The sequence below is a fragment of the Phalacrocorax aristotelis genome, chromosome 3 (assembly GCF_949628215.1).
Source record: "Phalacrocorax aristotelis chromosome 3, bGulAri2.1, whole genome shotgun sequence".
Taxonomy (NCBI): Eukaryota; Metazoa; Chordata; class Aves; order Suliformes; family Phalacrocoracidae; genus Phalacrocorax; species Phalacrocorax aristotelis.
Window position 1 is genome coordinate 865,412 of NC_134278.1, and position 26,337 is coordinate 891,748.

Sequence of the window (26,337 nt, forward strand, 5' to 3'; positions counted from 1 at the left end):
GGGCTCAAGGAACTTGGCAGTTCATCTAAACTTCTTTCCTCTTAGACTCTGAGAAGCAGAAGTGAAATAATTCAGGTCAAGGCCAGTTGTGTAAAACCAAGAATTGAATCTCACGGTCCATCCCATCAACACTGCTACAGAAAAGTCAGGTGTTTGTGTTTTTGGTGACAGCACCCATGTACTTCAGGCCTGTCCCTGCAGCTCACCACAAAGGCAGCAGAGACAACCCATCCCAAATTCGTAAAAAATACCTGTAGCGCTTCATGGTAAGACCAAAAGAGAGAAATCAGGCTGCAAATAACAGCACTGATGAAGAACAGAGTTACCCTGGCATGGTGGAAGCACTGCCTTCTTCACAGCCACCCATCTGATGACAAAAGGCAGCCAAGTGGCTCCTGCCGTGAGGTTGGTGCACAGACAGATCACAGAGAGACTTAGAAACATAGCACCATTTAGGTTGGAAAAGACCTCCAGGATCACCAAGCCCAACCCCCAACCCAACACCCCCAGGCCTCCTAAACCATGGCCCCAAGGGCCACGGCTGCACGGTGTTTGAACCCCCCCAGGGACGGTGACTCCCCAACCTCTCTGGGCAGCCTGTGCCAGGGCCTGACCGCTCTGGCAGGGAAGGCATTTTCCCTCACATCCAACCTAAACCTCCCCTGACGCAGCTTGAGGCCGGTTCCTCTCGCCCTGTCCCTGGTGACTTGGGAGCAGAGACCAGCCCCCCCCTCACTCCAGCCCCTCTCAGGCAGCTGCAGAGAGCGAGAAGGGCTCCCCTCAGCCCCCTCTTCTCCAGGCTAAACCCCCCCAGCCCCCTCAGCCGCCCCCCAGCACACTTGTGCTCCAGACCCTGCCCCAGCCCCGCTGCCCTTCTCTGGACACGCTCCAGCCCCTCAAGGGCCTTCTTGTCCCGAGGGGCCCAAACCTGAGCCCAGCATTCGAGGTGGGGCCTCCCCAGGGCCGAGCACAGGGGCCCCATCCCTGCCCGGCTCCTGCTGGACTTCTGCACTCCATCCGCGCGCTTGACACCAACAGCCGATGACAGCTTCAAAATGGAGATTGAGGAGGATGTGTTGCCCCATAAGGGAAAAATCTTGTTATGTGGGTGGTTTACATGTTGATACAAAAGTGGGGAGAACGTCTATGTTAAAGCAAGGGAAGACAGGAGAATCTTCTGTGCATACCAGTGTAATAATTATTTTGAGAAAGGCCAATATTTTACACTCTCACACCAGAAAAGCTTCTGGCACTGACATTCAACTACTACAACAGCCCGTTTTGATGTGACCAATACCCAACTGAGAGTGTCCACGTTCCTGGTATTGTTCTGTTGCTCAGTTTGAACACGGCACCTGCCCTGAGGAGCCTCTGAAATGACCCTCGTCATTCCTTGCAGGTGGTCTCTTTCCCTGGATCTCAGCTGATGTGCAGTAGCCAGAGAAATGGTGTCATTTCAATAGGCTGTTCCTTGACTTCTGTGTTCCTTAGGAGGAAAATTTACAACCTACAGAACAGGCATCGAGTTGAATAACTGCAGGACAGGCAGGACCTGGACTTTGCCATGCCAGCACCTCCTGTTGTCACGCAGGGATGCATATAAGGGCAGAAGCAGCAGCGCATCTCTTCTCCCTCACTTTTCAGGCATTTAATTAAGAAAGGAGCACGAAAAGTATTTCTGTATCGCATGTGTGAAGAAGGAGGGAGATTAATTGTGCAACAGTACACCCACTCAGCGGGTTCGCTCTGGCTGTCATGGCCTGCGAGAGGAAATGCGGGCAGGTCACGGCCACCTCTGGCACACAAAGCATTTGGCAGCTCTACAGACACAGTCACTCAAAACCCGGCATCCTGTGCACACAAGATACAGGCTTCAGTAAGACTTTTGGTACTTACTCAAAAGCAGGGATGTGAATTTAAGCACAGCGTCAATAAGGCACCATGGGAGCAGAAACCGAGGCAGATCTACCAAGAAGCACGAACGAGCACAAACGCAGCACTTGTCCTTCTAAAACGTTCACTTTGCAACACAGTTCAACAGTTTGGCTCAGCAACAGCGACACCAAATTAACACCAAGAGAACACAAACTCGTTTGTTCACACAGAACTGTACCAGTGCATTTGCTCGTCACTGCATTCCTAGGAATGCATGGTTTAAAAAAAAACAAAACAAAACCCAAAAAACCCCAAAACCCAGAAACTGCAGCACAAATGGCACCAATGGCACTTCCCATTGAGTATGTTTCTGAGCTCATCAGAACCCAAAGCTTTACCTCATGGCACCAAGCATGAGATGCCCACAAACCTCAAGAGAACTTCTGCCGACTGTCCTGACTAGTATCATTGTATTCTTAATAACAATTTATTTCTAAAAGAATCCAATCGCCACATAACTCATTCTGTATGGGAGTATTTGCTCTGAAGAAGTAACACACCTGCAACCGAAATACACCCCATACAACTTTGTTCCTTGTAAAGCCGCCCCCTTCGGGCAGCATACTGTTGTGAAAAAACACTTGTAAATTATAGTGAAGATTCTTATTATGCTTTTCACAGAATCCTCAAGCAAAATATCTTCTTTTTTGAGTATTACTTGTGCCTGCCTACTAATACCACAGCATACTGAAGGCACGGGCATTCCTGAGCCAGAACAATACAGAATCATAGAATCATTTAGGTTGGAAAAGACCTCTAGGATCATCAAGTCCAACCATCAACCCAACACCACCATGTCTCCTAAACCATGCCCTGAAGTGCCACGTCTACACGTCTTTTAAATACCTCCAGGGACGGTGACTCCCCCACCTCTCTGGGCAGCCTGTGCCAGGGCCTGACCCCTCTGGCAGTAAGGAATTTTTTCCTAATATCCAAACTAAACCTCCCCTGACATCTGGGGCACAGCAAGTTTCTTAAGGTACACGAGCAAACAAACTGATCTAATGGTTTGCTATCATCAAAAGGAGGTCTTACACCTCCCACCCCAGATGAGCAGCCCCATCCCTTCCATCAGACTATCCCGGCATGCATCAGGTCCCTGCATGAGCTGATTCAAATTGCTCCTCATCCACAAGGCTGCCAGTCTTTTTATTGATAGCCTCGCTGTCATAGGGCTACCGAGGCATGCTGGCTCACAGCAGGGTCCCCGTGGCTGCCCAAGCCCACCCAGGGTGAGTCAAGTGAGGGCACAGACCGGTGTCGTGGGCAGAAAGAGCCATCCGAGCAGCTCCGCTGACCCTCGGCACCTCTCTACTGCAGACTCTTAGAGGCCAGCGCAAGCATGACATTATGCTTCAGATGCTTTGTTTTGGGGTAACAGAACACGTTTCCAGGTTGCTGACTCAAACACAGAGCAGATTAGAGGTGGCCAAACATGAACCATATAGGAAGTTAACGTAGGCGTTCGAAGAGGGGAAGATGTGGTCACATTTCTCTGAACTCCCCTCCGGGCTCCTGCAACACATATCGCCTCTGCGTGACTGCATCGGGGGCAGCACGGCTGCTCTCCTCCTCCAGTCTGAAGAGCTACTTACAACGAACTCATTAGCTCTCAGGTCTCTTTGATCATTGTTGCTGCAGCTTGACTCTGCCAATATACATCTTAAGAGAAGAAAATAAGCCGTTTAAAAATCCCGTATCCTGATCATGGAGGATCTCCAACCCAGCCATGCAGCTGGAACCTGCGGAGGTTTGCACATCGCTCTCCCAGCTACTGCCTCACCTGTGCCTGCAAAGTGTCTCACCGACTACTCCGCTTAGCGAGGGTTTGTTGCCAAGATACATGTGCCCGAAAACAAGCCTCCAAGGATAGCCAAGGGCCTGCGAGAGGATGATTTGAGTATAGAATCACAGAATCAGAGAGTGGTTGGAAGTTGGGTGGGAAGGGACCGCTAAAGGCCACCCAGCCCAACCCCCTGCCATGAGCAGGGACACCTTCAACCAGAGCAGGTTGCTCAGAGCCCCGTCCAGCCTGGCCTTGGGTGTTCCCAGGGATGGGGCATCGACCACCTCTCGGGGCAGCCTGGGCCAGGCTTTCACCACCCTCAGCGTGAACAATTCCTTCCTTCTCTCTAGTCTGAATCTCCCCTCCTTTAGTTTAAACCCATCACCCCTTGTCCTGTCGCTGCAGGCCCTGTTAAAACATCTGTCCCACCTTTCTTATCAGCCCCTTCAAGCCCTGAGAGGCCGCAATAAGGTCTCCCCGCAGCCTCCCCTTCTCCGGCTGCACAACCCCAGCTCTCCCAGCCCGGCCTTGCAGCAGAGGGGCTCCAGCCCTCGGAGCATTTTGGTGGCCCTATTGTGTGTTTCAGGAGCACACGAGAGCAACAAGCAGTTATGCCCGGACTGGAACAGCGGTGATGCCAACGCATTTACTGCTGAGATGGCACTAGCGCAAGGGTTTCATTCTTTTGAGAACTGTGAGTCACCCACGGCACTGAAACTTCCTGATTTTCACCTCGTGAAGAAGCATTTTTCTTCCTTGGTGAAATCACACAGTTGACCTGGAAACAGTTAATTCAGACAATTTAGGAATTCACCAAATAACTTTTCTGCAGAGAAACTGATGAAGATAATATGATCACATTTAATATCAGCTATAGGGCACTTAGCTGAGATGTAGGCCTGTGGCTTGGAGTCCTAAATTAGGGGTCAAAGTATAGCCAGTAGAGATGAACTGAACTGTTCCCCTGCATTCCCTTCTCTGCTTTCACCTACTGTCCCTTCAGTGGCGTGACTGCAAGCTCCCCGGGGCAGGAATCCTGCCTACAGCACCCAGCACGACAGCGTTCTGATCCAGGAGCCGTGCTAAAACAGAGCTGTAACGCGTCCAGCTAAAGCTTTGCTGTCGGAGAGCAGGAAACGCAGCTAAGATTAAATTCAGTTTCTTCTCTACTGTTGAGAGACCAGTTTCGAGAGACCACTGTCAAAAAATATCAAAACGAAGCTATTACGGCTCTTCCTCACACAGTTGTTTGTGATTAACTCTTCCTGATTCACTCCATATGGGAACAATCGCTCAGGAACAGCGAGGTCCGCATGCGGAGTTAATTGTCAGCAGCACTTCCAACTCACACCCCAGACTAATTTTCATTAATTTGCAAACGTACATTAAAAATAACTGAGAAACATTAAATCTTGTCAGCTGCAGCCCAAGCGTGCATCGGGCCCGTCGGCAGCTGGAGCCACCCAAGGGCCGCTGTGGCGGGGCCAGCCAAAAAAGCAACTCCCGCTTTTTGACAATGGATTCCACAACCCTGAACCAAAAACAGAGGAAGAGCCAAGCTCAGATACTTACAGTTCTGGTGAAAAACGAACAGCGCTTGAAAACTTGCCTCTCTGTCGACCCCAGGACCGCACTCCCTGTTCCTGTTGTTCTGACCTGTGCCCTCACCCGCTGCCACAAACCGGCTAAACCGAGAGTCTCGGACGCTCAGAAATGCAGGCGCAATGTCGTGGAAACAAAAAATTGTTGGGTTGTTTTGTTTTCAGCAAGAAACTACGCAGTCAGATTTAAAGTCCTGGGCTGAGGCACTGCCATGGCAGTGTATTACACTGGCTTTTAATTGGACCAAAAAAAAAAAAAAAATCTATTTCCCTACACTTTATTCTCAGCAGCAGTTGAAGAGATCCTGCTGATGTTAAAAGACACTCCCCCTTCCCCAGACAGACAGACAACCAAGCCCCAAAATTAAAGTTTGGCAAGCGAAAAAGGTGTTTTAAAGATTGCTGGGCAGCCTTAGCTACAGGCACTCCCTCTCCCACTGCCTCCCAACGGCACCGAGGAGATCCTGCTGCTTGCCAAGGGAAGGGGCAAGTCTCCCTGCGCCTGTCGGCTGCCACCAGCACTGCTAGGACCAGCGCCAGGAGGACGGAATGGAGAGGCAGAGCAAGCAGCCCTCTGCCTCGCATGCACCGAGACCCGAGGGATCAGCTGCTTGGGAATCGATGCGGTAACCAGAGGGTAAACCTCATACATCTGCCTATAATATACGGAAAGAAACTGCAAAGTCTTAAAGACATCACCTTGTGCAGCCTTATGGGACCCTAGGCAAAAGCTTTAACGCTTCCAAAAATTAGGAGGCGGGCCGTGTTTGGAGGGGAGAATTAATACTGAACCAGAAGACAGCAAACTGCTGAGGGCGCAGGGAGCGTGGCCGTGTTGTCGGTAAGGACAGAGACAAGTCTGAAGCGCTAAGATACGTACTTCGTTTTAAAAGATCTGATTTCCCACAAGTGAGAAAAGCACGAGCGAATCCAACCGGTAAGAAAAACATTGCCAAGAAAGTGCAACTGAAAACTGGAGATCCTTACAGAGACATTCATTGCCAAGTCACAGGTAATGGCATTACTCAGTGGAAATACGGAATAGGAAAATTCTTCTCCTAGAAGAGAGGTGAAGGAAGCAATTAAAACCAAAAATGTACTCTATATTGCTACGAGTCCTTCGCAGTTGAAGATGACTACCAAGCTGCTAGTAATCACTGCCAGTTGGAACGTTGCTACTACTAATGCTGAAAACACGAAGAGGCAATCCTGTGGCCAATACTTATTTGAAAAGCAAAGCGCAGGAGCAATGACAGCTCCCCCGCGGTGAGCACAGGGCAGTGCTACCCAGCTGGGACTTTTAGAGTACATGTTATCCATTTCTTAAAAACTAAATTTCATTATTTTCATTTTCAGTAATTTCATTTTTATCCCCTATTGGACGTTTTCAGGGCAAACACTGTACGATACCCATGTTATGAAGACTCCTCACATCCCTACTTTTCAACAGTGTGTGTATATACATACAGTTTATACATGGTTGGACAGGAAATTCAACCAAATTCAGTGCGCTCATGACAAACACCGTAGCACTGTCAAGTCCCATTAGAGACGCATGATTTGCATGGAGCTGGCGCTGCTACCGAAGCTTGACGTGCTAGTGGCAGCGCGCTTCCCAGCTGCGACGCCTAGCTGAAATACAAACGCTCTCGGCTGCCTAAAATACACCTCGTGCTATGTAAATAAACAGAGCTCTCAAAGGGTGGCGAGGTCTGCCCCAAACACAAGACAGCGCGACTGCTCTGTCAACATGGTTTTCATTGGCACGGGCAACTCTTTTGCGTGAGACTGTTCATCTTGAAAGACTGACCTGAGAAAGTGACGCTACACTCGGTCCTCTAATCACCAACGTGTCGTTTCACCTGGTTTCGCTCCAGCATTTCTGAGTTACGCCGTGGTACGTGTCATTAGCATGACTCTCTGGAAACTTTTTTTGTTCCTAATGGTTTCTGCAATAGTGAAAGAAGGAAGCAGAGTCTGAAGATGTCACGGTCAGCCTGCCTGGCCGAGTGCCACCAGACCCAACTGCTGCATGCCGCGTGCTCCAGCTGCTCCCCATGAGACCTATTCGGCAGCCAGGTATTACACAGGTAGAGCAAAAATGTGTCTGACAGCAAAGAAGAGCAGAAGATTGCCATGATATCCAAGCATCATATTCATAAATTCAATGGAAAAGTAAGCGAACAGTGAAGTTGCAAAGTTTGCTGATGACATCAAGTTATTCAGGAAAAAACACACGGGCTGATGGACAACTTGTAGGAGCGGGAACAATGGCCACAGAGAAATGTTATCTTAGTATTGTAACAAATACTTGTACAAAGGCCTCAGGCCACCAGTGGTCAAAGCAAGCAGAGTGCTAGGAATTACCAGGAAAGAAATACGGAAAGAAACAAAACATACACGCGCCTACTTCTTGAAGACTGGTTGCCGTGTTCATATTGGCTCTAAACACACCCAGATGAGCTCAAAAAGCCCAACGAGGACGGAACAGCCCTTAAACGAGGAATGGTGAGGGCCATTCAGCCTGGAAGAGATAGCTGACCAGTGATACAATGAGGGTCTGTAAAATCCTGAATGGCACAGTAAAGCGAACGGACCAACGGTTCAGGTTCAAATACAAGAGCTGGAGACTCCTGGATGACGTGGAAGAAAAAAAACCCAACCCATCCTAGCAAGGTTTCTTCTGCATGCAGACATGGAAGACACGCAACCTCAGTACCGCAGTACACATAGTTGGAAAAAACCCCAGCACTGATTTGTTACAGAACAAGTTTAAGATTAAAGAGAATAAGGAAAAAAATAGATGTAGAGAGGTCAAAGGAGGATCCCATCATACTGGTGAAACAAGAAATTCAGGCTTTACTCAGAAATGGCCTCACACGCAGAGAGATCAAACATCTCCGGATCATGTGTTTTGCTTTGAAGAGCGAAGCGGCTCCTTGGCTGGCAGGACGGGCACCGACCGGGGTGCCAACCACACAAGCGCCGTGGGCTGGGAGGCCAGGACCCCTCAGCCCCTCACTCTCAAAGCAGGAATTCCTGCTGCGTTTTTCCAGCGCGCGGCCCACGAGCCTCTCCAATGACGTGACAGCAAAGGGCGCGCCTGCAGCACGCAGATGCCTGGCTCCCGCACCGCTTTCCCGTGACCCGCAGAAACGCCCACGTTGGCTGGGGCCTCGAAAGATCATCCGGTCCAACCTTTCGTGGGTGAGGAAGGACAGATGAGATTATCTGGCACCTTGTTCAACCGCATCTTGAAAACCTCCAGCAATGGGGACTCCACCACGTCCCTGGGGACGTTGTTCCAGTGAATGATCACTCTTACTGTAAAAGATTTCTTACGTCAGGATGAAACCTCTCCCAGTGCAATTTGGACCCGATACCCCTCGTCTTCTCCACGTAGCTCCTTGCACAGAGAAGTTTGTATTCTCAAGTTTGTCTTCCCTTTCTCCTGTGACACAGAGCTCAGAGGAGCCGCAGGTCACAGGCAACCTTTCTTCTAAGGAGGAAAAGCCCCTGGCATACATTTTTGTGGGTAAAAATTGAACATGACGCGGTATGCGAGGCTGAAAGGCAAAGCCACCGAGGTTTTGTTTGACGTGGAACGACAGAATGAACTGACAAAATCTCAAAAGCAAGTCAGAGACGCTGAAGTAACAAAGGAAAAAAAAAAAAACCCAGATGAGAAAGTCCACTGACAAAGCAGCCCCTTCCCTCAGACAGGGTTGCTTCGTGTACCCACGTACCGCTGGTGACACAAGCCGGGATGTGAGCCTGTCTTCTGCAGGTACCACATGGCAAAACCTTCCCTCCTCCACATGAAAGCTTGCACGACCAACTTCTGTATGTCCTCAGACTGTCACTGAGAGTAGACGTTATCACCTCGAACGACAGCATTTCCATCGCGTCAGGGCTCCAGAGGCCGGAGCGGGCTGCGCCTCAAAGCCTGCCAGCGTTCAGCTCCTGTCAGCTGGAGACCTACAGCGTGCAGAGAAACGCTCGGGCGCGTTCCTGCCCCGTCCCTCGCTGCAGAGCCTGCTGTCAGGCTTGGCAAAAAAACTTCTAATTGTAATGCAATATAATTGGAAAGTCTGAATTAAATGGAACAATACATCGATACTTGGTGACTCTTCACAAACATGCGTGCACTGGGTTTTCCTAAGCCTCCAGCTCAGAGAAGCATCTGAGAAACCCGCTGAATGCAATCAGAAAGCTTTAGGACAGTAAAGTTCAGGACTGAGAAGCAGTTTTACTGCTCCTCTGCTCGCCCTGCGCAGCTGCAGCCACACGTAACGGCTTTCAGTTCCTCTTTGCTCTCCAGCTCTTCGGCCGAATCCTTGCAGCTCCTCACGCCTCCAGTGCAAGTGGATGTCCCCGAGGGCACGAGGACGGCGCTGAGCATGGGGGACCACGCACCCTCCCAGATACCGCATGCACGTGGAGCCCCAAGCGGCACCTTTGGGGGCCAAACAGCATCTGCCTGGGGCGACGAGAATCCCTGAGAAAACCGGCTTTGTCTGAAAAATGCTTGCTGTAGGAAATGGCTGCCCACTCCTCAGTTTGCTGCAAAACCAATTAGGGACTTACAAATCACATTTCCCTGCATTTCAGTGGAAGTATTTTGGGGCCATACAGTACCTTAGAAATACTGCGCTTGTGGCATAACCACCCCAAAACGGCCGCGCTCCCCACATCGGTCGGGGACGCAGGGCGGGAGTGATGCTCAAGGCTTCTCCGGTTCACGCACCGAACAGCAGCACGATGCCGCCGACCCAGGTGTCACAACAGTAGCTACAGCCTCTGGCCGGCTCCCCTCCTCACAGAGAGGCCGGGGAGCTGGGATGAGCTCCGCAGCGAGGCAGCGCAGGGGGCGAGCAGCAGGCTGGCGTGTAAAACGGGCTCTGAGCGCGGCTCGGTCGGGCCAAGACCATAAGCTGAGAGTTTGTTCCAGGGCTGGGAAAGGATCGCAAAAGTTCACTTGGTAGAAGCACAGATTGAAGGTGTCCTGCGGAAAACTGGTCTGTTATTCCTTCAGTAGGGCTTCAGTAAGGATTAATTCAGTAAGCATTTTTGGTTGCTGAGGAAAATTCATGCAAAAAATCATCTACTGCAGTTTTTAACTTTATAACCCATTTTTCTACATGTCTAAAATTCCTGTCAAACGCAGAGCCGCGTGTAAGTGCCCGTGACCACAGCCTACTGACTGCTGCTCATGCAACTTAAAAAAAATACGGTACTTGCTGTGAAGTCTAATGGAAATACAACTTCTTGACTGCTCGAGAGTAAGCCCTCAGAGGCTGTATAGCCCGTTATGAAAACCTACAGCTCGCTCAGAACCTGGATACTGTGATAAACTAGCTGAAATAGAAGATACACTCACTTAAGTAAAAGAAAGAGGAACATTTTTTGGGTTCATATCTGCAGATTCCTTGGTAAGTTGCATAATGTGATATTTGGGAACCAGCTTCCTCATGAGTCACGAGCACAAGCAGGAATTGGCTGTATTTAGAAAAGCTGATATTTCTACCAAATCTTCAGCAGGAAGAAACAAAAATGACATAACCCAAACAGAATTCTTTTTTTAAATTTTTTTTTGGCAGCTATTATGGGCACGCAGGAGCAAAGCGCGCCCCGAAGGCAGTGCTGTGATCAGGCCACGGGTGTTAACGAAGGAAGCTGAGGGCCACCGCCACAGCAAAGCTCTTCTAGTGAAGGCAGGTCATGCCCTCCAGCTGTGAACTCGTGTTTCTGTGCGTCCTGACTCCCAAGGTTTTCCTCTACACTAAAAAATAATGCAGACATAGAAATTTCATTAAAAAATTTCATAAAAAGACATAAAAAATTTCAGACATAGAACATTATACCCATTTTCCTAAGCCATTGGCATTGAACATAGTGTAAAAGTTTAATTACTCCAGATATTTTCCCTTCACTGCCCTATTTAAGAAGAGTTTACGGTGACATCCTATTTTAACCTTACTAAAATCATTTAATCTGTTTTAGTAAGCGACATTTTGCCAAACACGGTTACTTTTCACTTTGAACACTGATCTGGTCGAACAAAATTCTGACTGCCTGGGGGCCACGAGGGACCCACCAGTACGTGTTTGTGGTATAAAAATGCAAGACAAGCTGATCACGAGCTAATGGAGAAGGATTCCCGGTAACTCTGCCCAGTTTGTTTGCCCCTTTTCTCTTAAAGTTCACTTTACCATCCAATTTCCCCCCCAGCCACACACACACACACACCCCTTTTTATTTTTCCTTTTAATAGAGCAAACTTAGGTTGGGTTTTGCTGGAGGAGAGACCTGTTACTGCAGTGGCTCTCATAGAAGGGCTCGGTTATAGAACCTAAACCAGACCCTTCTCTTTCAGGACGACTCTGATTAGAAAGGGTACACCAGGGACATGGCAGAAATTGCAGGAAAACCCAATTTTGACAGCCATTTTCATTGTCAGAAGCCAGGAAAGCCTGAGCAGCTCTACACTGGAACCAAATGCCTTTCATTTGTTTGTACCAGCTTGCAAAGCCAGGTGTAGGCACCGATCGAAGTTCCACTCCAGTCAGCTGAAGCGTTGCAGCCGACCACAGAAACAGGGCAAAAGTTACGGGGTTTATTTCCAGACGCCACGAGGACAGACTGTATCAGTACCCTTGAGCTCAGAAACGACCCTAGGCGCGCCAACAGGCACTGACACCGAGCAGCTGCATTTCACGCCCGCCGGGCGCATTACGACAAACCACTTGCAAGTTGTCCCACAAAACCCAGCGCAGCGAAATGGTGAGAAAAGCAGGCGCAACTGAGGCTTTTACCCTTTACGTTTCAGGATGACTTAAAACAACACAGAACCCAAGGAGCCTTGGCAGTATCCTTTTACAAGGACCGCATCCAAGACAAGCTTTGTTTTTATCATCAAACTCCAAAGATGAGAGCCGAGTAGCTGCCTCGAAGCCGACGAAAGGTGTCTGCCTCACCTCTGATCGGCACAGAGGGGGCCCGGCCAGAAAAGCACCCGCTCCGTTCCCAAAAGTGAAAACCCTCCGCGGCTGCCTGCTGAAACACCCGCACCTTACCTTCGACGGGAATTGCATAAAGCTGCTCCATGAACATTGCTGCTGCTTCTCAGGCTCCGAAAATCAACGCTGCTCCCGGCTTCCTCCCGCCTTCTGCTCACGCACAGATGTACAGGCACTAATGCACGGGGCTTGTTTTTAAACTTCTTCCCCTGTGCTCCTGATTGGTCCCGTGTAATGCCCATGTGGCTCTACAAATGCACAAAGGTTTCTATCCTTTCTAAAATCAAAGTGTCAGTTTTGCTGCTGTCAGAGCACTTTATTTTTGTACATATAAGGAAGTGGCTGTTGATGTTATCTGAATGCGCTTCCTGTTTTATATGTATATGAGCAAAAATAATGTCACATTAAGCTAAACTGCAGGCTCAAAGAGCTCAAGTCAAAGCCTCTGAGCAAGATAATATGAGCACAGCTCATCTGTTTGCCGTCCACCCCGGTTTGCATTCACTGCACTGATTTTTATTAGAATTCCGTATTCTCACAATAAAAACTATCCTCCCCAGTCCTTGCAAAGAAAAAAACACACAAAAAAAGAATCCGTACCCTGTACTAGCGCCACTTCCTCCCGAGACCCTCGGGATCAGCCGAGTTACGCAGGGCTCGGTGCATGCTGACAACCCTATCTCAAACGTCGCGCAGGTGGTAACGTGGCCAGCGGCCGAGCAATGCCACCAGACGATTCTAGCTCAAATCTGGGCTGTTCTTCAATTTGAGCGAGGCGATTTTTCTTCTTTTTTTTAACCGAGGAAGGAGGCTTTTGTGTTTCACGCACGCACGGACACTCCAGGAAGAGGCCGTGTAGGAGTGCTGCATTCCAGAGCTGATGCTACACAGCTCAAGGCTGAAGGAATCTTTCTAATTGGAATTCAGTGCCTTTCTGGTTATTTTGAAGAGCAGCAAACAAATGTAGCAACTAAAAATAAAACTCATCGTGAAGCAGAAGCTCTACGACGGTTGCAGAAGAGAAGAGCAGTAAAAGGCACGGAGGCACCAAGGAGGAGGGCTGCCAGCATCAGCGCCACGTCCTCTTATCCCCCGAAGTCAGAGCTGCCGCTGCCGGGAGGTCCCGCGAGGCGCAGATTCATTCACTTCCACTTTCAAACGTTCCTGGTTGCAGAACTCGGAGACGAACCGCGGCTGGGAGGGAGCCGAGGCCGTTTGCACTTTCTACTTTCATTATGCTTTTCACGGCGGCTCCTCGGACGTTAAATGCGAGTTAGTTTTTGTACGCAGCAAGATTACGAAACTTCGGGTTTTGCTGGAGGAAACCAAAAGAATCTTTTCTGATGTATAAAGTAAATGCAATACTAAAAGTGAAAGAAAATTTTCTTCCCCGTGGACTTCGTGGCCCAACTCTTTTTATACACATCCCTGAGACTCTCAGCTCTCCAAGTACAGCTGGTCTGCGCTTTGGGAAACTTAAACTGAGGAGTGTGGGCTCCACTTCGTGAAAATCACTGTCTCTAACATAACAGAGAGTTACAGCATGTGACCTAGGAAAGATGCCTTACAAACTTTAGAATTTAAAAATGTCTCATGTAAAGATTTTTTAACCACTTACCATCGTAGTACCTTATTTTACCTCATTAAACAGCTTTAGATCATTTAATCTGGGGGCAAAGCTATGTTACAGCCAAGAAACGGAGCCGGGAAGATAAAGCAGGCGTCTTATGTGGTGACAGAAGACTGAGAGCGATCACAGCAAAGTTAAGTAACAAGATCTAGAACTAGCGGAGTCCAATTTGCTGCACATTTGTGTCCTGGCATCGGTTGATCTGAATGTCTGCAAACAGGCAAGCTTCAGAAGTTTCCCCTGCATCTGGGGCAGCTGCATCGCCCTCGTGTATCCTCGCACGCCTGCTACAGCACGAGTTCAGCTACAGCCTTTGCACTGCTGGAGCAGCTACGGTGCCTCTTCTCCCTTCCCAGCGCCAACTGTTGTGAAAAGCAGGAATGTAACGAGCTTTGTAACCCCTCCAGCTACTCCCTGAGGTTTGGATGAAATTAGTTTTAAAAGCTACAGTTCAGAAACAGACAAAAATCAAGAGCCAAGCCTTGTTTCCAAACGTAAATGAAGACAATATCATAGGCGCACCCAACTCTGGACACGCTACTTGACCAGCGTGGTGGAAGCACGCCAGCTTCTGCAGCCAGCGACAGAAGATGATACGATCAGCCTCACGTTCAGCCTCCTTTAACTGCCCAGAACAAATGAGCAGGTTCCCATTTGCTCTCTGATCAGGGATGGCTTTTACTCAGAATCCCTAACCGGGCTCTCGCCCGCATTTCAGGCATCCTCACAGCCCCCCACCCCACCGCATGCCACAGCTGCACCAGATATCAAACAAGCTTCCTGAGAAAGGAGGAATCAATCCAGATTATAATTATTTAAATCTGTTGTCACTAAGCATCCTTCAGGAACTATTTCCCTTCGGCAGCCTCCCAGCACCAAGCTCTGCTAGGAAAGCCTCCACCCCTGCCGTGAGCACGGGAGCCTTGACTCTGCCGGCACCTCCCCTCCCGCGGTCATACCCTGGAAGGGAAAAGGGCACCGTAAATTTGTAGGGTTTTTTGGAAGGTTAGTGTATGTTCCCTTTTTTTTGAAGACATTATTTTGCAAAGAAGTCTCTTGTTTCTGTCCTTCATTATGTATTTCTAAAATCCCTCCTGAAACACGTGGACTGACAGAGACCTGTAACGTCCAAGTGTCTCACACTGAGCGTGTTCAAAATGAACATGAGACATCTGATGGCATTTGTTTATTCGAGTGCACCAAACGTGCCTAATTCTTTCAGCTTTTGTGCTTTTGTTTTAAATCTCCAAAGAAAATCTGTGTTGTTGGGGGGGGGAAAGAAAGCAGAGGTTGAGATGCCGTTCCTCCTGCTTCTTCTGGAGTGTTTTTACGTTCAGAAAGGTGCTCGTCAGATGTGCTTTGGAGTACTGGAGCTTGATGGGCACGTGAGTGTCAGCAAGTCTGAACTACTGCACTTTAAAAAAAAAAAATTATATAAACTGCTGTCTTCTTGGGTACCAAACTGATATGGTCATCAGCAATAAGCACTGCAGGAGTCCCTGGGGGTCTCTGAAGCCCCCCGGAGCCTCCCATCGAGCAGGGTGCCGGAGGTGGCACCTGGGGACAGCCAAGGCAGCACATCACCGCTGCCCTCCAGCCTCCCCAACAGAGCGAGACGAGAAAGAGGAAAGGGAGAATAACAGAGAAAGGAAATACATGCTGCAAAACAAAAGCGCAAGAAACGGCTAGCGCAGCAAAAAGCCCGTGGGGAAAGCCCCCGGTGCGGTCGCTCCCTTCCTACAGCGAGTCCCTGACACAGCAGCATCAACAGGCACCGACAGGGCATATCTGCCGGTGCGGGTGGATTTGCCCCTGTGCAGAGGCACGAGGCACAGTCACAACGCACAAACCAGTTTTTTTCTTTTGCTGTAAGAAGGAGCTTATCAGGAAACGCCAACAGCGCACGTCTCTCGAAGCGAGCTAAGCTCCGCGGCTTCGGGGGGCTCTGCCAGCCGCGCTGGATGCCCCGGCTGCTCCTGCCTGCACCTCTGCTCCCCCCACGGGCCCTCCTGCCCGCTGGGGCAGGCTCACCCCAGTCCAGCTGGGCTCCAACCCGCAACAGGAGAGGAGGAAGGGTGCCCGGGACTGGCAGGACCGAACCTTTCCTTCATGTAATTCAGCTCATATCCCGAGCAAAATCCAAGCTCTGCATGTGTGTAATGCAAAACCAGCCATCCGCGGGTTAAGAGAAAAAAGAGATTGTATTTTAGATGAGAGCAGCCCATTTAGCTAGGAGCTATGCGAAGGGCACATATGTATTTCTGTCCTCCCCCCTGCAAAGCGAAATCTCAATATTCACCCACATCCGAAGGTCACGCCAGGATCCACGAGCAGAGTTCAGCAGGACAGCCTAACATCGTTGTCCTACAACACTGCACAAAAGCAAAAGGTTGCTCACCCCCTCTCATAATTTAATAGTACAATGTACTTATAACTTCAGTCTTTGCCAAATTGCTTAAAAAAAACCCCAAGTCCCCCATATCAAAACTTTAATGAGCAAAGTAACAGGCAACTTATTTATGCCTTTGAATGTTCTTTTGTGCAATATAGGCGAGAAACTTTTATTCTTGTGTGAAGCTTCTTGTTTCTAGCTAGACTAAGTAGTTTTGGTTTGGGGGTTTTGTTTCTTGCTTTTTTTAAATAAAGAAAACATATCTACGAGGAAATTTCTAAACGAACGTCATACGTGGTGTCACAGCAATGCTCAACGTCATCAAAAGGAGAACCACACTGAAACACAGCAACAGGTTAAAAAGAAATTAAAAGGAGCACCCGAAAGGGAGAAACACGTGCCAGTGGCCAAGGCATAATTTAAATGAACCATAACAGATTCCCAGAGAAAGTGGTTGTCACGTATCAAATATGACTCAAGAGTTAGAAATAATCTTGCCTGGTTTAGGAACAGAGTAAAGGAGACCACTCTGAGTCCCGCGGATCTTTAAATCCTGCAGGTTAATAACAAACTAAATTTAACAGGAGGCCGAACCAGCGAGGTTTCCCCATGGCAGGGGGTGCTGGTGGGGTGTCCAAGGAAGCGAGTACCCCCCATGCCATCCAACATACCCGACCCCCGATGAGACCCGGCTTGCAGGCAGGCCTAACAAGTTGTTCTGCATAACAAAAGATTAAACCGGGCTGCAGACAACTGCAACAGGAGCTCAGGATGCCACATGGAGGGGCACTCAAACAGCAGAAAGAACTCAGTGAAGATAAAAGGCAACATAACGACCAAGGGCAAGAGCAACTCTGAAACAGCTATTGCTGCTCAGGAAATATTCCTGCTATGGCCCCAAGCTGCGTCAGGGGAGGGTTAGGTTGGATGTGAGGGAAAATGCCTTCCCTGCCAGAGGGGTCAGGCCCTGGCACAGGCTGCCCAGAGAGGTGGGGCGTCACCGTCCCTGGGGGGGTTCAAACACCGTGCAGCCGTGGCACTTGGGGCCATGGTTTAGGAGGCCTGGGGGTGTTGGGTTGGGGGTTGGACTTGGTGATCTTAGAGGTCTTTTCCAACCTCAATGATTCCATGATTCTATGAAAAGGATCTCAGAGTCACCACAGATGAAAACATCAACTCGGTGCTCATCAACAGTCAAAAAAGCGAAGACTTAAAATATAGTGGAAAGGAATAAGCAAAAAACTCAAGAACTGTTAGAAGATAAACTAAAAGAGATGGCGGCATCACCCTCTGTATTCATGGAATGTGTGCTTTGAAGCGTATGGGCATTTCCACCCATCAATCTCAAAAAATATACAGTATAACTGAAAAAGATTCAGAACGTGAAATAAGGATAACCGAGATCGTCTGTGAGTCCTGGCTGTCGTCCCAAAGCCTTGCACCGACTCTCCTGCGGGGCTCCTCACGGGTCCTGCTATGCCACCTGGCTCCCCAGTGCTGTGGGAGCTGCTGCGGCCGAGCGCTGAGCACTGCTGGCACGTGCACAAAGGCAGCATTGCTCTGCAACAAGCCTCCCAATATTGTTTTCTCTAGAAAAGCACCCGTTTTCACCACAGTCACAACTGCAGCTCTTAAGAGCCATTCACGCAGCTTAAATAAGAGAAGTGTCACGGCTAGTAATGAAGTCAGGTTTGCTCTAAGATGTGAGGCACATCCTGCTCCAACCAGAGTATTTATTTTATTGTCATCTTCTAGGTAGTCTCGGGAGCCCCCAAGAGAATAGAAAAGAAAAATCAGCGTAATGCTGAAACGCAACGTGGTATATGGTACGATACAAACATCTCCTACTGTCCATCGTATTTTTCTTGTTTGGGATGGCCTCTACCTCTTAGTATTTAAAAGAAGGCACTTCCTTTTAACTAGAAACACAAGGAAAGCTGACTGCAAAGAAAAGAAGGTTCATCTCAGCTCTAGTAATCTGCATTCAAATAAATCCTGAATTTGTTCCCTCTGGATCAGCTTAGCTCGCTACTCCTAAGAGATATTACGCCAAGGAGGAGTAAGTCATTATATGCCTCTCATTAGACGTGCAAACATGGCATCTTGTCTGGAGAAGGCAACGTGGAGCAGGACACGCAGTTACAGTACATTAGTACATGAAGAAAAGTGTTAATTTTGCTTGGGAATGGTCAGCGCAAAGCAACTCATGGTTGATTTCTGTTCTGAAGCATGAAATTCATGTTTGTCATCTTTGGCAACTAAGCTTTGAGACATAAATACATCCAAAAACATCGCTTTACCTTCCCAGTGTGACGTGGGAAAGTATATTTTAACCACCCATTTCTTGATCCTCTTGTGAACCAAGACCGACGAAGGTGGATGCCGAGCCGCGCTGCGGCGGACGACCTCCGACGACGTGAGGGTAACGTCCTGCCCACAGGCACCGACTCTGCAGCACTGAGCACAACGCCTTGCTTTGTTTGTTGAAGATACATTCTGACTTCCACCACACAAGAACCATCCTTTGAGGTGCTCCAGCGTAACGTGTACCCCTGCTTTTGACCCGCTCCCCACTATAAAGGTACATTTCACTCTGGGAGAACCCTGACAGCTGGAACCTGGCACTCCGGCAGGTAGCGAGGTGAGCAGTCCTGTCATAGAATCATGGAATCATTAAGGCTGGAAAAGACCCTTCCACCACTAAACCATATCCTCAAGCACCACATCTACCCTTCTTTTTTTGGCCCCTCACTACAAGAAGGCCCTTGAGGGGCTGGAGCGTGTCCAGAGAAGGGCAGCGGGGCTGGGGCAGGGTCTGGAGCACAAGTGTGCTGGGGGGCGGCTGAGGGAGCTGGGGGGTTTAGCCTGGAGAAGAGGGGGCTGAGGGGAGCCCTTCTCGCTCTCTGCAGCTGCCTGAGAGGGGCTGGAGTGAGGGGGGGGTCGGTCTCTGCTCCCAAGTCACCAGTGACAGGACAAGAGGAACCGGCCCCAAGCTGCGTCAGGGGAGGTTTAGGCTGGGTGTGAGGGAAAATGCCTTCCCTGCCAGAGCGGTCAGGCCCTGGCACAGGCTGCCCAGAGAGGTGGGGGTATTTAAAAGAAGGGTAGACGTGGTGCTTGAGGATACAGTTTAGTGGTGGACTTGGCAGTGATAGGTTAGCAGTTGGACTTGATGATCTTAAGGGTCTTTTCCAACCTTAATGATTCTATGATTCTATGACAGGACTTTGCTTGTGTACAACCAGGCTGCTAAAATCCTGTCTCGTAACTCACCACCAGCTCACCTCTGCCAGCAGCAGCAAAGGTGACAGCTCAGGGGACAGGAGAGTTCAGAATCATAGAACAGAATCACAGAATCATTAAGGTTGGAAAAGACCTCCAGGATCATCAAGTCCAACCGCCAACGCAACACCCCCAGGCCTCCTAAGTTTAGTGCCTGGGCAGGTAAAACAACAAGGTACTGCACGTACCCTGGCATCTGCCTGTCTCACCAAGATCCACCGCAGCTACTTGCCCTCGTGTAACTGTAAGAAATGAAGCACAGGGGCAATGAAAATGCCCGGCGAGGTGGAGCAGCTCTGCTAGTGTTCACTACAGACCCCGCAGCGCCGACGTACGGGATGCGCTTCCCAGGCAGCAGCCGGTGGCACGCACGGGCTGGGGAAGGTCTACTGCTGGCCAGCTCGCCGGATTTAATCTGAGTTGTAAATACAGAAAGGACATGCTTCAGCTGCCAATCCTGTCATACCCTACTGGTACGGGTGAAATCCGGGCAGCTGAAGGCTCTGCTGAACCCCTCTTAGCCCAGAAGCAGCTCCATACATCTGCAGCTCCAAAAATTCATCGCCCAGAAACGCCATCCCTGCTTTAGCAAACAAGAGCTCTGTTTTTCACAAGTTTCTTAAAGGGAAGCTTAAGGAGAAAGCCGTTTCCCCGCACAGCCTGGTGATGCCGCGGTGTGACACCGAGCGGTACGCTCGTTAATAATTATGAGCTGCTCAGAGGAACACCATCCTCGAGGGAGGGCGTTTGAACAGGAGGAAAACAGTCAGTAACACCCCTGACCAGAATGACTTCTCTCATTTACCGACCATTTCTAATTTACTCATCACTGGAAGGTCATGACTTTAAGTGCGTTAAAACCTACGAAAACGTGACCTTTATGCTAAAGGTTGAAATGCCACTCCTAAGAAAAGTCATCAGCGCCAGACAACAAAAGAGGAGCAAAATCCCTTTTTCTGTATTTATACTGAAACCACTATCTTCACACTGCCTGCTTTTGAGTCTTGGGTACCTTCTGCAGCCCTTACGGGGTCAGATTTCCCTTCCTTGGGTTCCTAAACCACACTCGCCCTCCTGCCTTTTCAGCCCTTTGGTAACGTAGTATATAAAACCTTCCATATCAAATGCATACATGTATTTCTACATAAAGATCTCACTGAAAGATACGTGTTTCCTTTGCAGGTTCTTACATCATATCATAACTTTGGAGGTTTAGGCAAAGTAGCAAAAAAAAAAAAACCCCAAACAAACCCTTACTGACCAAATATTTGAAGAGCATTTGTTAGAAATGAAAATATTTTGGCCAGACTTTCTACAGCTTCCCTTTCAAAGGATGAATTAGGTTTTACTTCTAAGTGTTTTTCACAATTCGCTCTTTCACAGTGCTTTAAATGCTTAAAATTCTACATAATACTTCTACTCTTGTGATGTGGGGTGTGACTCCAGGGAAAGCTCCAGGCCAGGTCTGGTCCACGCAAGCCTCACGCACCTGTATGGTAAGAGCACGTTCTCGTGCAGCGACTCCCTTCCCCGCCACGGGTGGGTTTCGGCAGACCCCACCGGTTATCGCAAGTCTTTAACCACTTCAGACAACCCCCCCACGTGCTTCCGCACAGGTATCCTATTGCATTGGAAGTAAGTTTTAAATAATATTTAATTCCAGCCCAGAAATTCTGTGCGTGACTGAGGAGGAAAGGAAAAAGGAAAGGATCGGATTGAAGGGTAAAGTTACGGCATCAGCAGCTGCGCAACAGCTCTCCAGGAGCACCCGGAGCTGCACCCTGCTTCCTCTGCCTGAAGGGGAGACTTCGCGCCTCTCCACAAAGCCCCACGCTAGGAAGCATGCTTACTTTTGACAGAGAGAATAACAAGACCAGAGCGAACAGACTCTCCCCAACTCAGAGAACAACGTACGTCGCATCCTCGCATTTTATTGCGGCTTTTTTTAACTAATTCAGCTCATAGCGTCTAAGCAGATGAGCAGAGATCCGAGCAAAATCTTGAAGGAGGAAAAAATTCAGACAACGCTGGTCAAATGAACGGGTGCTGAAACTAGAGGTGGGCAAGATGGCACTTCGGTTTATTACTAATACAGGGTGTAAATATTATAACGCGTGATTTCCGCTGCTCCAGAAGGCAGTGCGATATGGCAGTATCTGACAAGATACGTTCCCTCCTCGGAGCGGCAAAGACGTCAGGATTCAAAACAGAGGGAAATCCACTATTTCCTCCGCTTGGTGCTCTTGCGCTACTTCTGTTGCAAATCCAGAATCTAGAAATCCTCCGCACGTCGCTGAACCAGCCAACTTCAGCAACCACCCGGATACAGCAGCGGAGCAAAAACCAGCACTTCACTCAATTGGCTAAGGTTGTTAATTATTTAATATTCAACAGTACTGAGTAACTAAATATCGCCTGGTTTGTGAGGGAAAGGAGTCCAGGACAGGACAGAAGAAAAGAGCGCAGCGGCTCAAGTCCAAGCCCTATGGGACCCGTCAGGTCACATAACAGGCTTTAACCTCAGAGGTTCTGGGCTCATTCCTAGTTGGTGTTATATCCAAAAGCATCAAAAAAGGCCAGAAGTAAAAGGTGTGATCTCCTTGGGAAGGCTGGGGAATGGCAGAGAAAACCTGGAGGCAAGAGATGGGCCGTTCCTGGGTGTGAAACACAGCGCGCTGGGCTGTGACTTGTGTTACGGCCTTAAACATAGACGCTTTACCACAGACACCTTCTCCCCTTCGGCTCCCGCAACAGTAAACCAGCACGTGCGTCACCAGTTCAGTCCACGAGCACAAATGGTAAAGGCAGATTTTTGGCTGCCGTAACAGCCTGTCTTTATAAGGCAATGGATGTGACGGATAAAAACCTCCAAGGCCTCCACACACACAGACCATGTTAAAACCAGCACTCCTGAAAAGGAAAATTACCTTTCCTTTTCCATCTGCTTTTCTTCCCATCTTTGTTACTGCACCTGTCGCTGCTGCTGCTGCTGCTGCTGCTGTTCTCGGAGCTCTGAGAGTCGGACTGGGCATCGCTGCTCTCCTCTGAGCCGTCGGAGAGCTCCTTCAACCCGTCTGGAACATCCTTCTGCGAACAGAAGGAACAGACACAGTTACTCACTCCACAATAAACTCTCCCAATTAACAAAATTCTTAAAAGTAATGGTTTTCTATATTCAGCAAGCAGTGATTTAGGGTTTTTTTTTAATGCTTCAGAGCAACGTCAGGACTGCTACGCCACCGGCCTCAAACACGCTCGCTGCCTTCTGCCAGTCCATATAAAATACTGAACATGGCCCCAGCTGGCACGTCTTTTACACCGCCCTCACCATCCCTTCGCAGGTATGCTCTTCCTCAACTCCTTCTCCATCCCGAATCTCTAACTTCAGGAGAAATCCCGTCAATTTTTGAACCTCATGACAGAAGAGCAACGCCCTGAGGGCTCAGCGCCCCACGGCCCCAGGTAACGCTGTTTTCCAAGGGGGGCCTGCGGGCACAGGTCCTTGCAAAACCGGGCCCGGCAGGTGTTTCTGTGCGGTGAAACGCCAAAGGCCGCGGCGGTGGGTTCACGTGCCTTCGCCTCCGTGCTTTTGTGCTGGTAACAGCCAGCAGAGAAGTAGCAGCGGTTCCCACCCTGTCCACACCTAAAGCCAGAGTGCCCTCTAGTGATTATCCCACCGGGTTCAGGTTTTAACCTACACTGCAGATTAGAGCTAATTAGTGATAGCAACCTGTTTTCTGCTGATGAGGCCGGTAATGGCACCGCTGACCAACCACCCCAAACCGCTCCAGACGCCTCACGGGGCACTGAGCCGAGAAGGGCAGGGCAGCAGCCGGAGGCACCAGCCCGCCTGGCCACCCTCACCCCGCTCCTCCGCCTCTGTCCCATCACCTCGGCCGAGCCACAGGACATACCCAAAATTAGGCCATGGACCTGAATTCCTCATTAGTAACTTAAGTGAAACTGTAGAGGTTTCCTGTACAAGGCAAGCAGGACAGCGGCCGTAAGAGCTGGACAAACGAACAGGTCTGCGTGCGTCAGACGGCACAGTCCTTCGCTAATCCCCACCGGGAAGAGCGACTCAAAACACCTCTCCCTTCAACTGGAGACAATAGATTTCTTCTCCTTTGTCTGAAATTAGCTCTGTGACGATTTCCACACATAAGGCAGAAAAGTACTTCAGATGACACAAGTGTTATCGATTTAATTAATCCCAGGTTCCTTCCATCAGCCAGGTGAACTAATAGGTTCAGGTATTCAGTTGTATTTTCATCCAGGACTTCAGAAATAAAGTTTTAACTGCATGTTAAAAGCTACTTGTAAGCCACAGCGGAAGAGAAGGTATCACCAAAGCAGGGGAAAAAACCCCTTTCTATTTATACCAAGTGTCACCAAGCTGACAATGATGAAGCTCATGTACCGCTAATGCTGCCACCCTCCCTTATAGCTTAACCTCTGGAAAGATAATTTCGTCACCTGAGATGCAGTAATTACACATTTATCTATTCCAGCTTTTTCAAGATGTCTCTTTTGAAGTCTTCTGCTGTGAGACGAGGAAGCCGCGGCATGGGGAGCCTTCACCTCCTGCCAGGGGAGGGGGGACACGCGAGCAGCTGGAAAGCCTGGACTTCTTGGCTTTTCCCGACTTGGCGTTTCTGGTGGGAGAAGGCAAAGACAACGGAGCCAGAGCCTTCTCAGTGGCACCCAGAGAAAGGGCGAGAGGCAACAGGCACAAACTGAAACACAAACTCCACTTCCACAGAAGGAGACACTTTTTTCCTTTACTGCAAGAACAATGAAATGCCAGAACAGGCTCCCAGAGAAGCCGGGGAGTCTCCATTCTTGTAGGAATTCAAGACTAAACCATGACTGGACATGGTCCCGAGCTGCCTGCTCTAGTCGGTCCTGCATTAAGCAGCGGGTTGGACCAGAAACCTCCAGAGGTGCCTTCTCACCACCACCCCCCTGCGATCCCAGCCCCGCCTTGCCTCCGCAGCCAACAGCCCCGCTAGCTCACAAAGCCAACAGCTCTCCTTCCACCAGGGCCTCTTCCTGCCAGCGAGAGGTTTTCAACAGTATCTTCTGATGCCGTGTCCAGTCCGCACCGTGGATCTTGCGTTCTCTCGAAACTTCCACACAGACGTCAGTGTAAGATCTCCATGAACATCAACCTGAACGCACCTGCAGCTCACCCTATCGCAAGTTCTGCTTTCGAAGCAGAAGCGAGCTCTCAACTGCAGAATCTGCTCCACACTGTACTTGTTCTTCTTTCAGTAAGTAAACTTACTCCTTTTAGCGAACTGTACTCAACAGTCAAATAAAACTTGGTCTCTCAGCTATCAGTCCTATAAATGCACCTGGTAAGAAGGCGTGCACTGGTTTTAGCGTCTGTGGTTAAAAGCTGAACTAGTCAGACTTCTCCAAATAGCAAATAGTGAAAGATATTCCTCCAGACTGGAATCTTCCAGGCTGCTGGTGAACGGCAAATCCACCACAGAGCGTGGAAAAATGCAAAGGCAAACGCGCAAGGGCAGAACTACAACAGGGAAGGATGCCAGTTTGTATTTAACATCAGCAATGAATTTGGGACCCACAAACCTGAAGATGGCAGGCAGAAACACACCTGGAAATCACCAGCATACACACATGGTTGGGGTGAGACGTCTACGTGAAGGTCAGTGAACCGACGGCACGGCTGGTGGTGGCTGGGATAAAGGCAAACCCCAGCGCAAGCGCGGCCCGCACGGACGCTGCCGTGCCATGGGACGGGGAGCTCGTGCGCTGCTGCGAGAGCAAGCGCGGCTGGGGGACGGGGATGAGGGAGCACCTGCAGCCGCTCCACGTCCCTCCACGGGCAAAGACGCCCCCAGCATTCCCAGCGCAGTGGCAGTGGTGCAGAGGAATCCCAGAGAGAAACACGGGCACCCAGAGGCGAAAAACGTCTAAGACAAATATACACAACGTGTGCGTGCCTCGCGAACAGGTTTTGTTTAGACTTCTCTATTGTACTTTTTACTTCTTTGATCTTTTCTCTCTCAACCTCCTGCCAAAATGACTCCAGTTTCTCAGCGTCAGCATATCAATCTTCAGTCTAAGTCCTACAAGCGTACATGGAAGGTGGGAGCATCAGCTTCACTAACAGTACCCAGCCATGGGTCTTTCCAATGAAAAGTAGGTGGGGAAGCAATAAATAAAAACATAGAGACACACAAACGGGATAAGCAGGGGGTACCACAGTCAGTGCTGAAGACCGAGAGCATCAGGATGAGAGGAACCGGCCCCAAGCTGCGTCAGGGGAGGTTTAGGTTGGGTGTGAGGGAAAATGCCTTCCCTGCCAGAGCGGTCAGGCCCTGGCACAGGCTGCCCAGAGAGGTGGGGGAGTCACCGTCCCTGGGGGGGTTCAAACACCGTGCAGCCGTGGCACTTGGGGCCATGGTTCAGGAGGCCTGGGGGTGTTGGGTTGGGGGTTGGCCTTGGTGATCCTGGAGGTCTTTTCCAACCTCAGTGATTTGATGATTCTAAGAGGCTCCAGTCACTAACTGATGGGCCCCAGGACACACAAGGCAGCTCCAGAGAGGGCCAGCATGAACTTTGTGAGTACCATGACGGGGAAACAGAGGAAAATGAGGGTTTGGGATACTGGGGGGGGGAACTGAGGGATGATGCAAAGCTTATAAAGGGAAGATGAGGGGGAG

General features: G+C 49.6%; 1 protein-coding gene across 4 annotated transcripts in view; it reads right to left on the minus strand.

Annotated features, from left to right (window-relative positions):
* The window catches only part of ASXL2 (ASXL transcriptional regulator 2), a 121,179-nt gene that overhangs the window by 42,174 nt on the left and 52,668 nt on the right, over nucleotides 1-26,337 (minus strand). For 3 of the 4 annotated variants that reach the window (XM_075086345.1, XM_075086346.1, XM_075086348.1), the window contains one exon: nucleotides 22,570-22,729. In XM_075086345.1, coding sequence (XP_074942446.1) covers nucleotides 22,570-22,729 — 160 coding nt within the window. Of the gene's footprint in view, nucleotides 1-12,398; nucleotides 12,520-22,569; nucleotides 22,730-26,337 lie in introns of those variants that run through there. The other variant, XM_075086347.1, reaches the window with a different exon arrangement.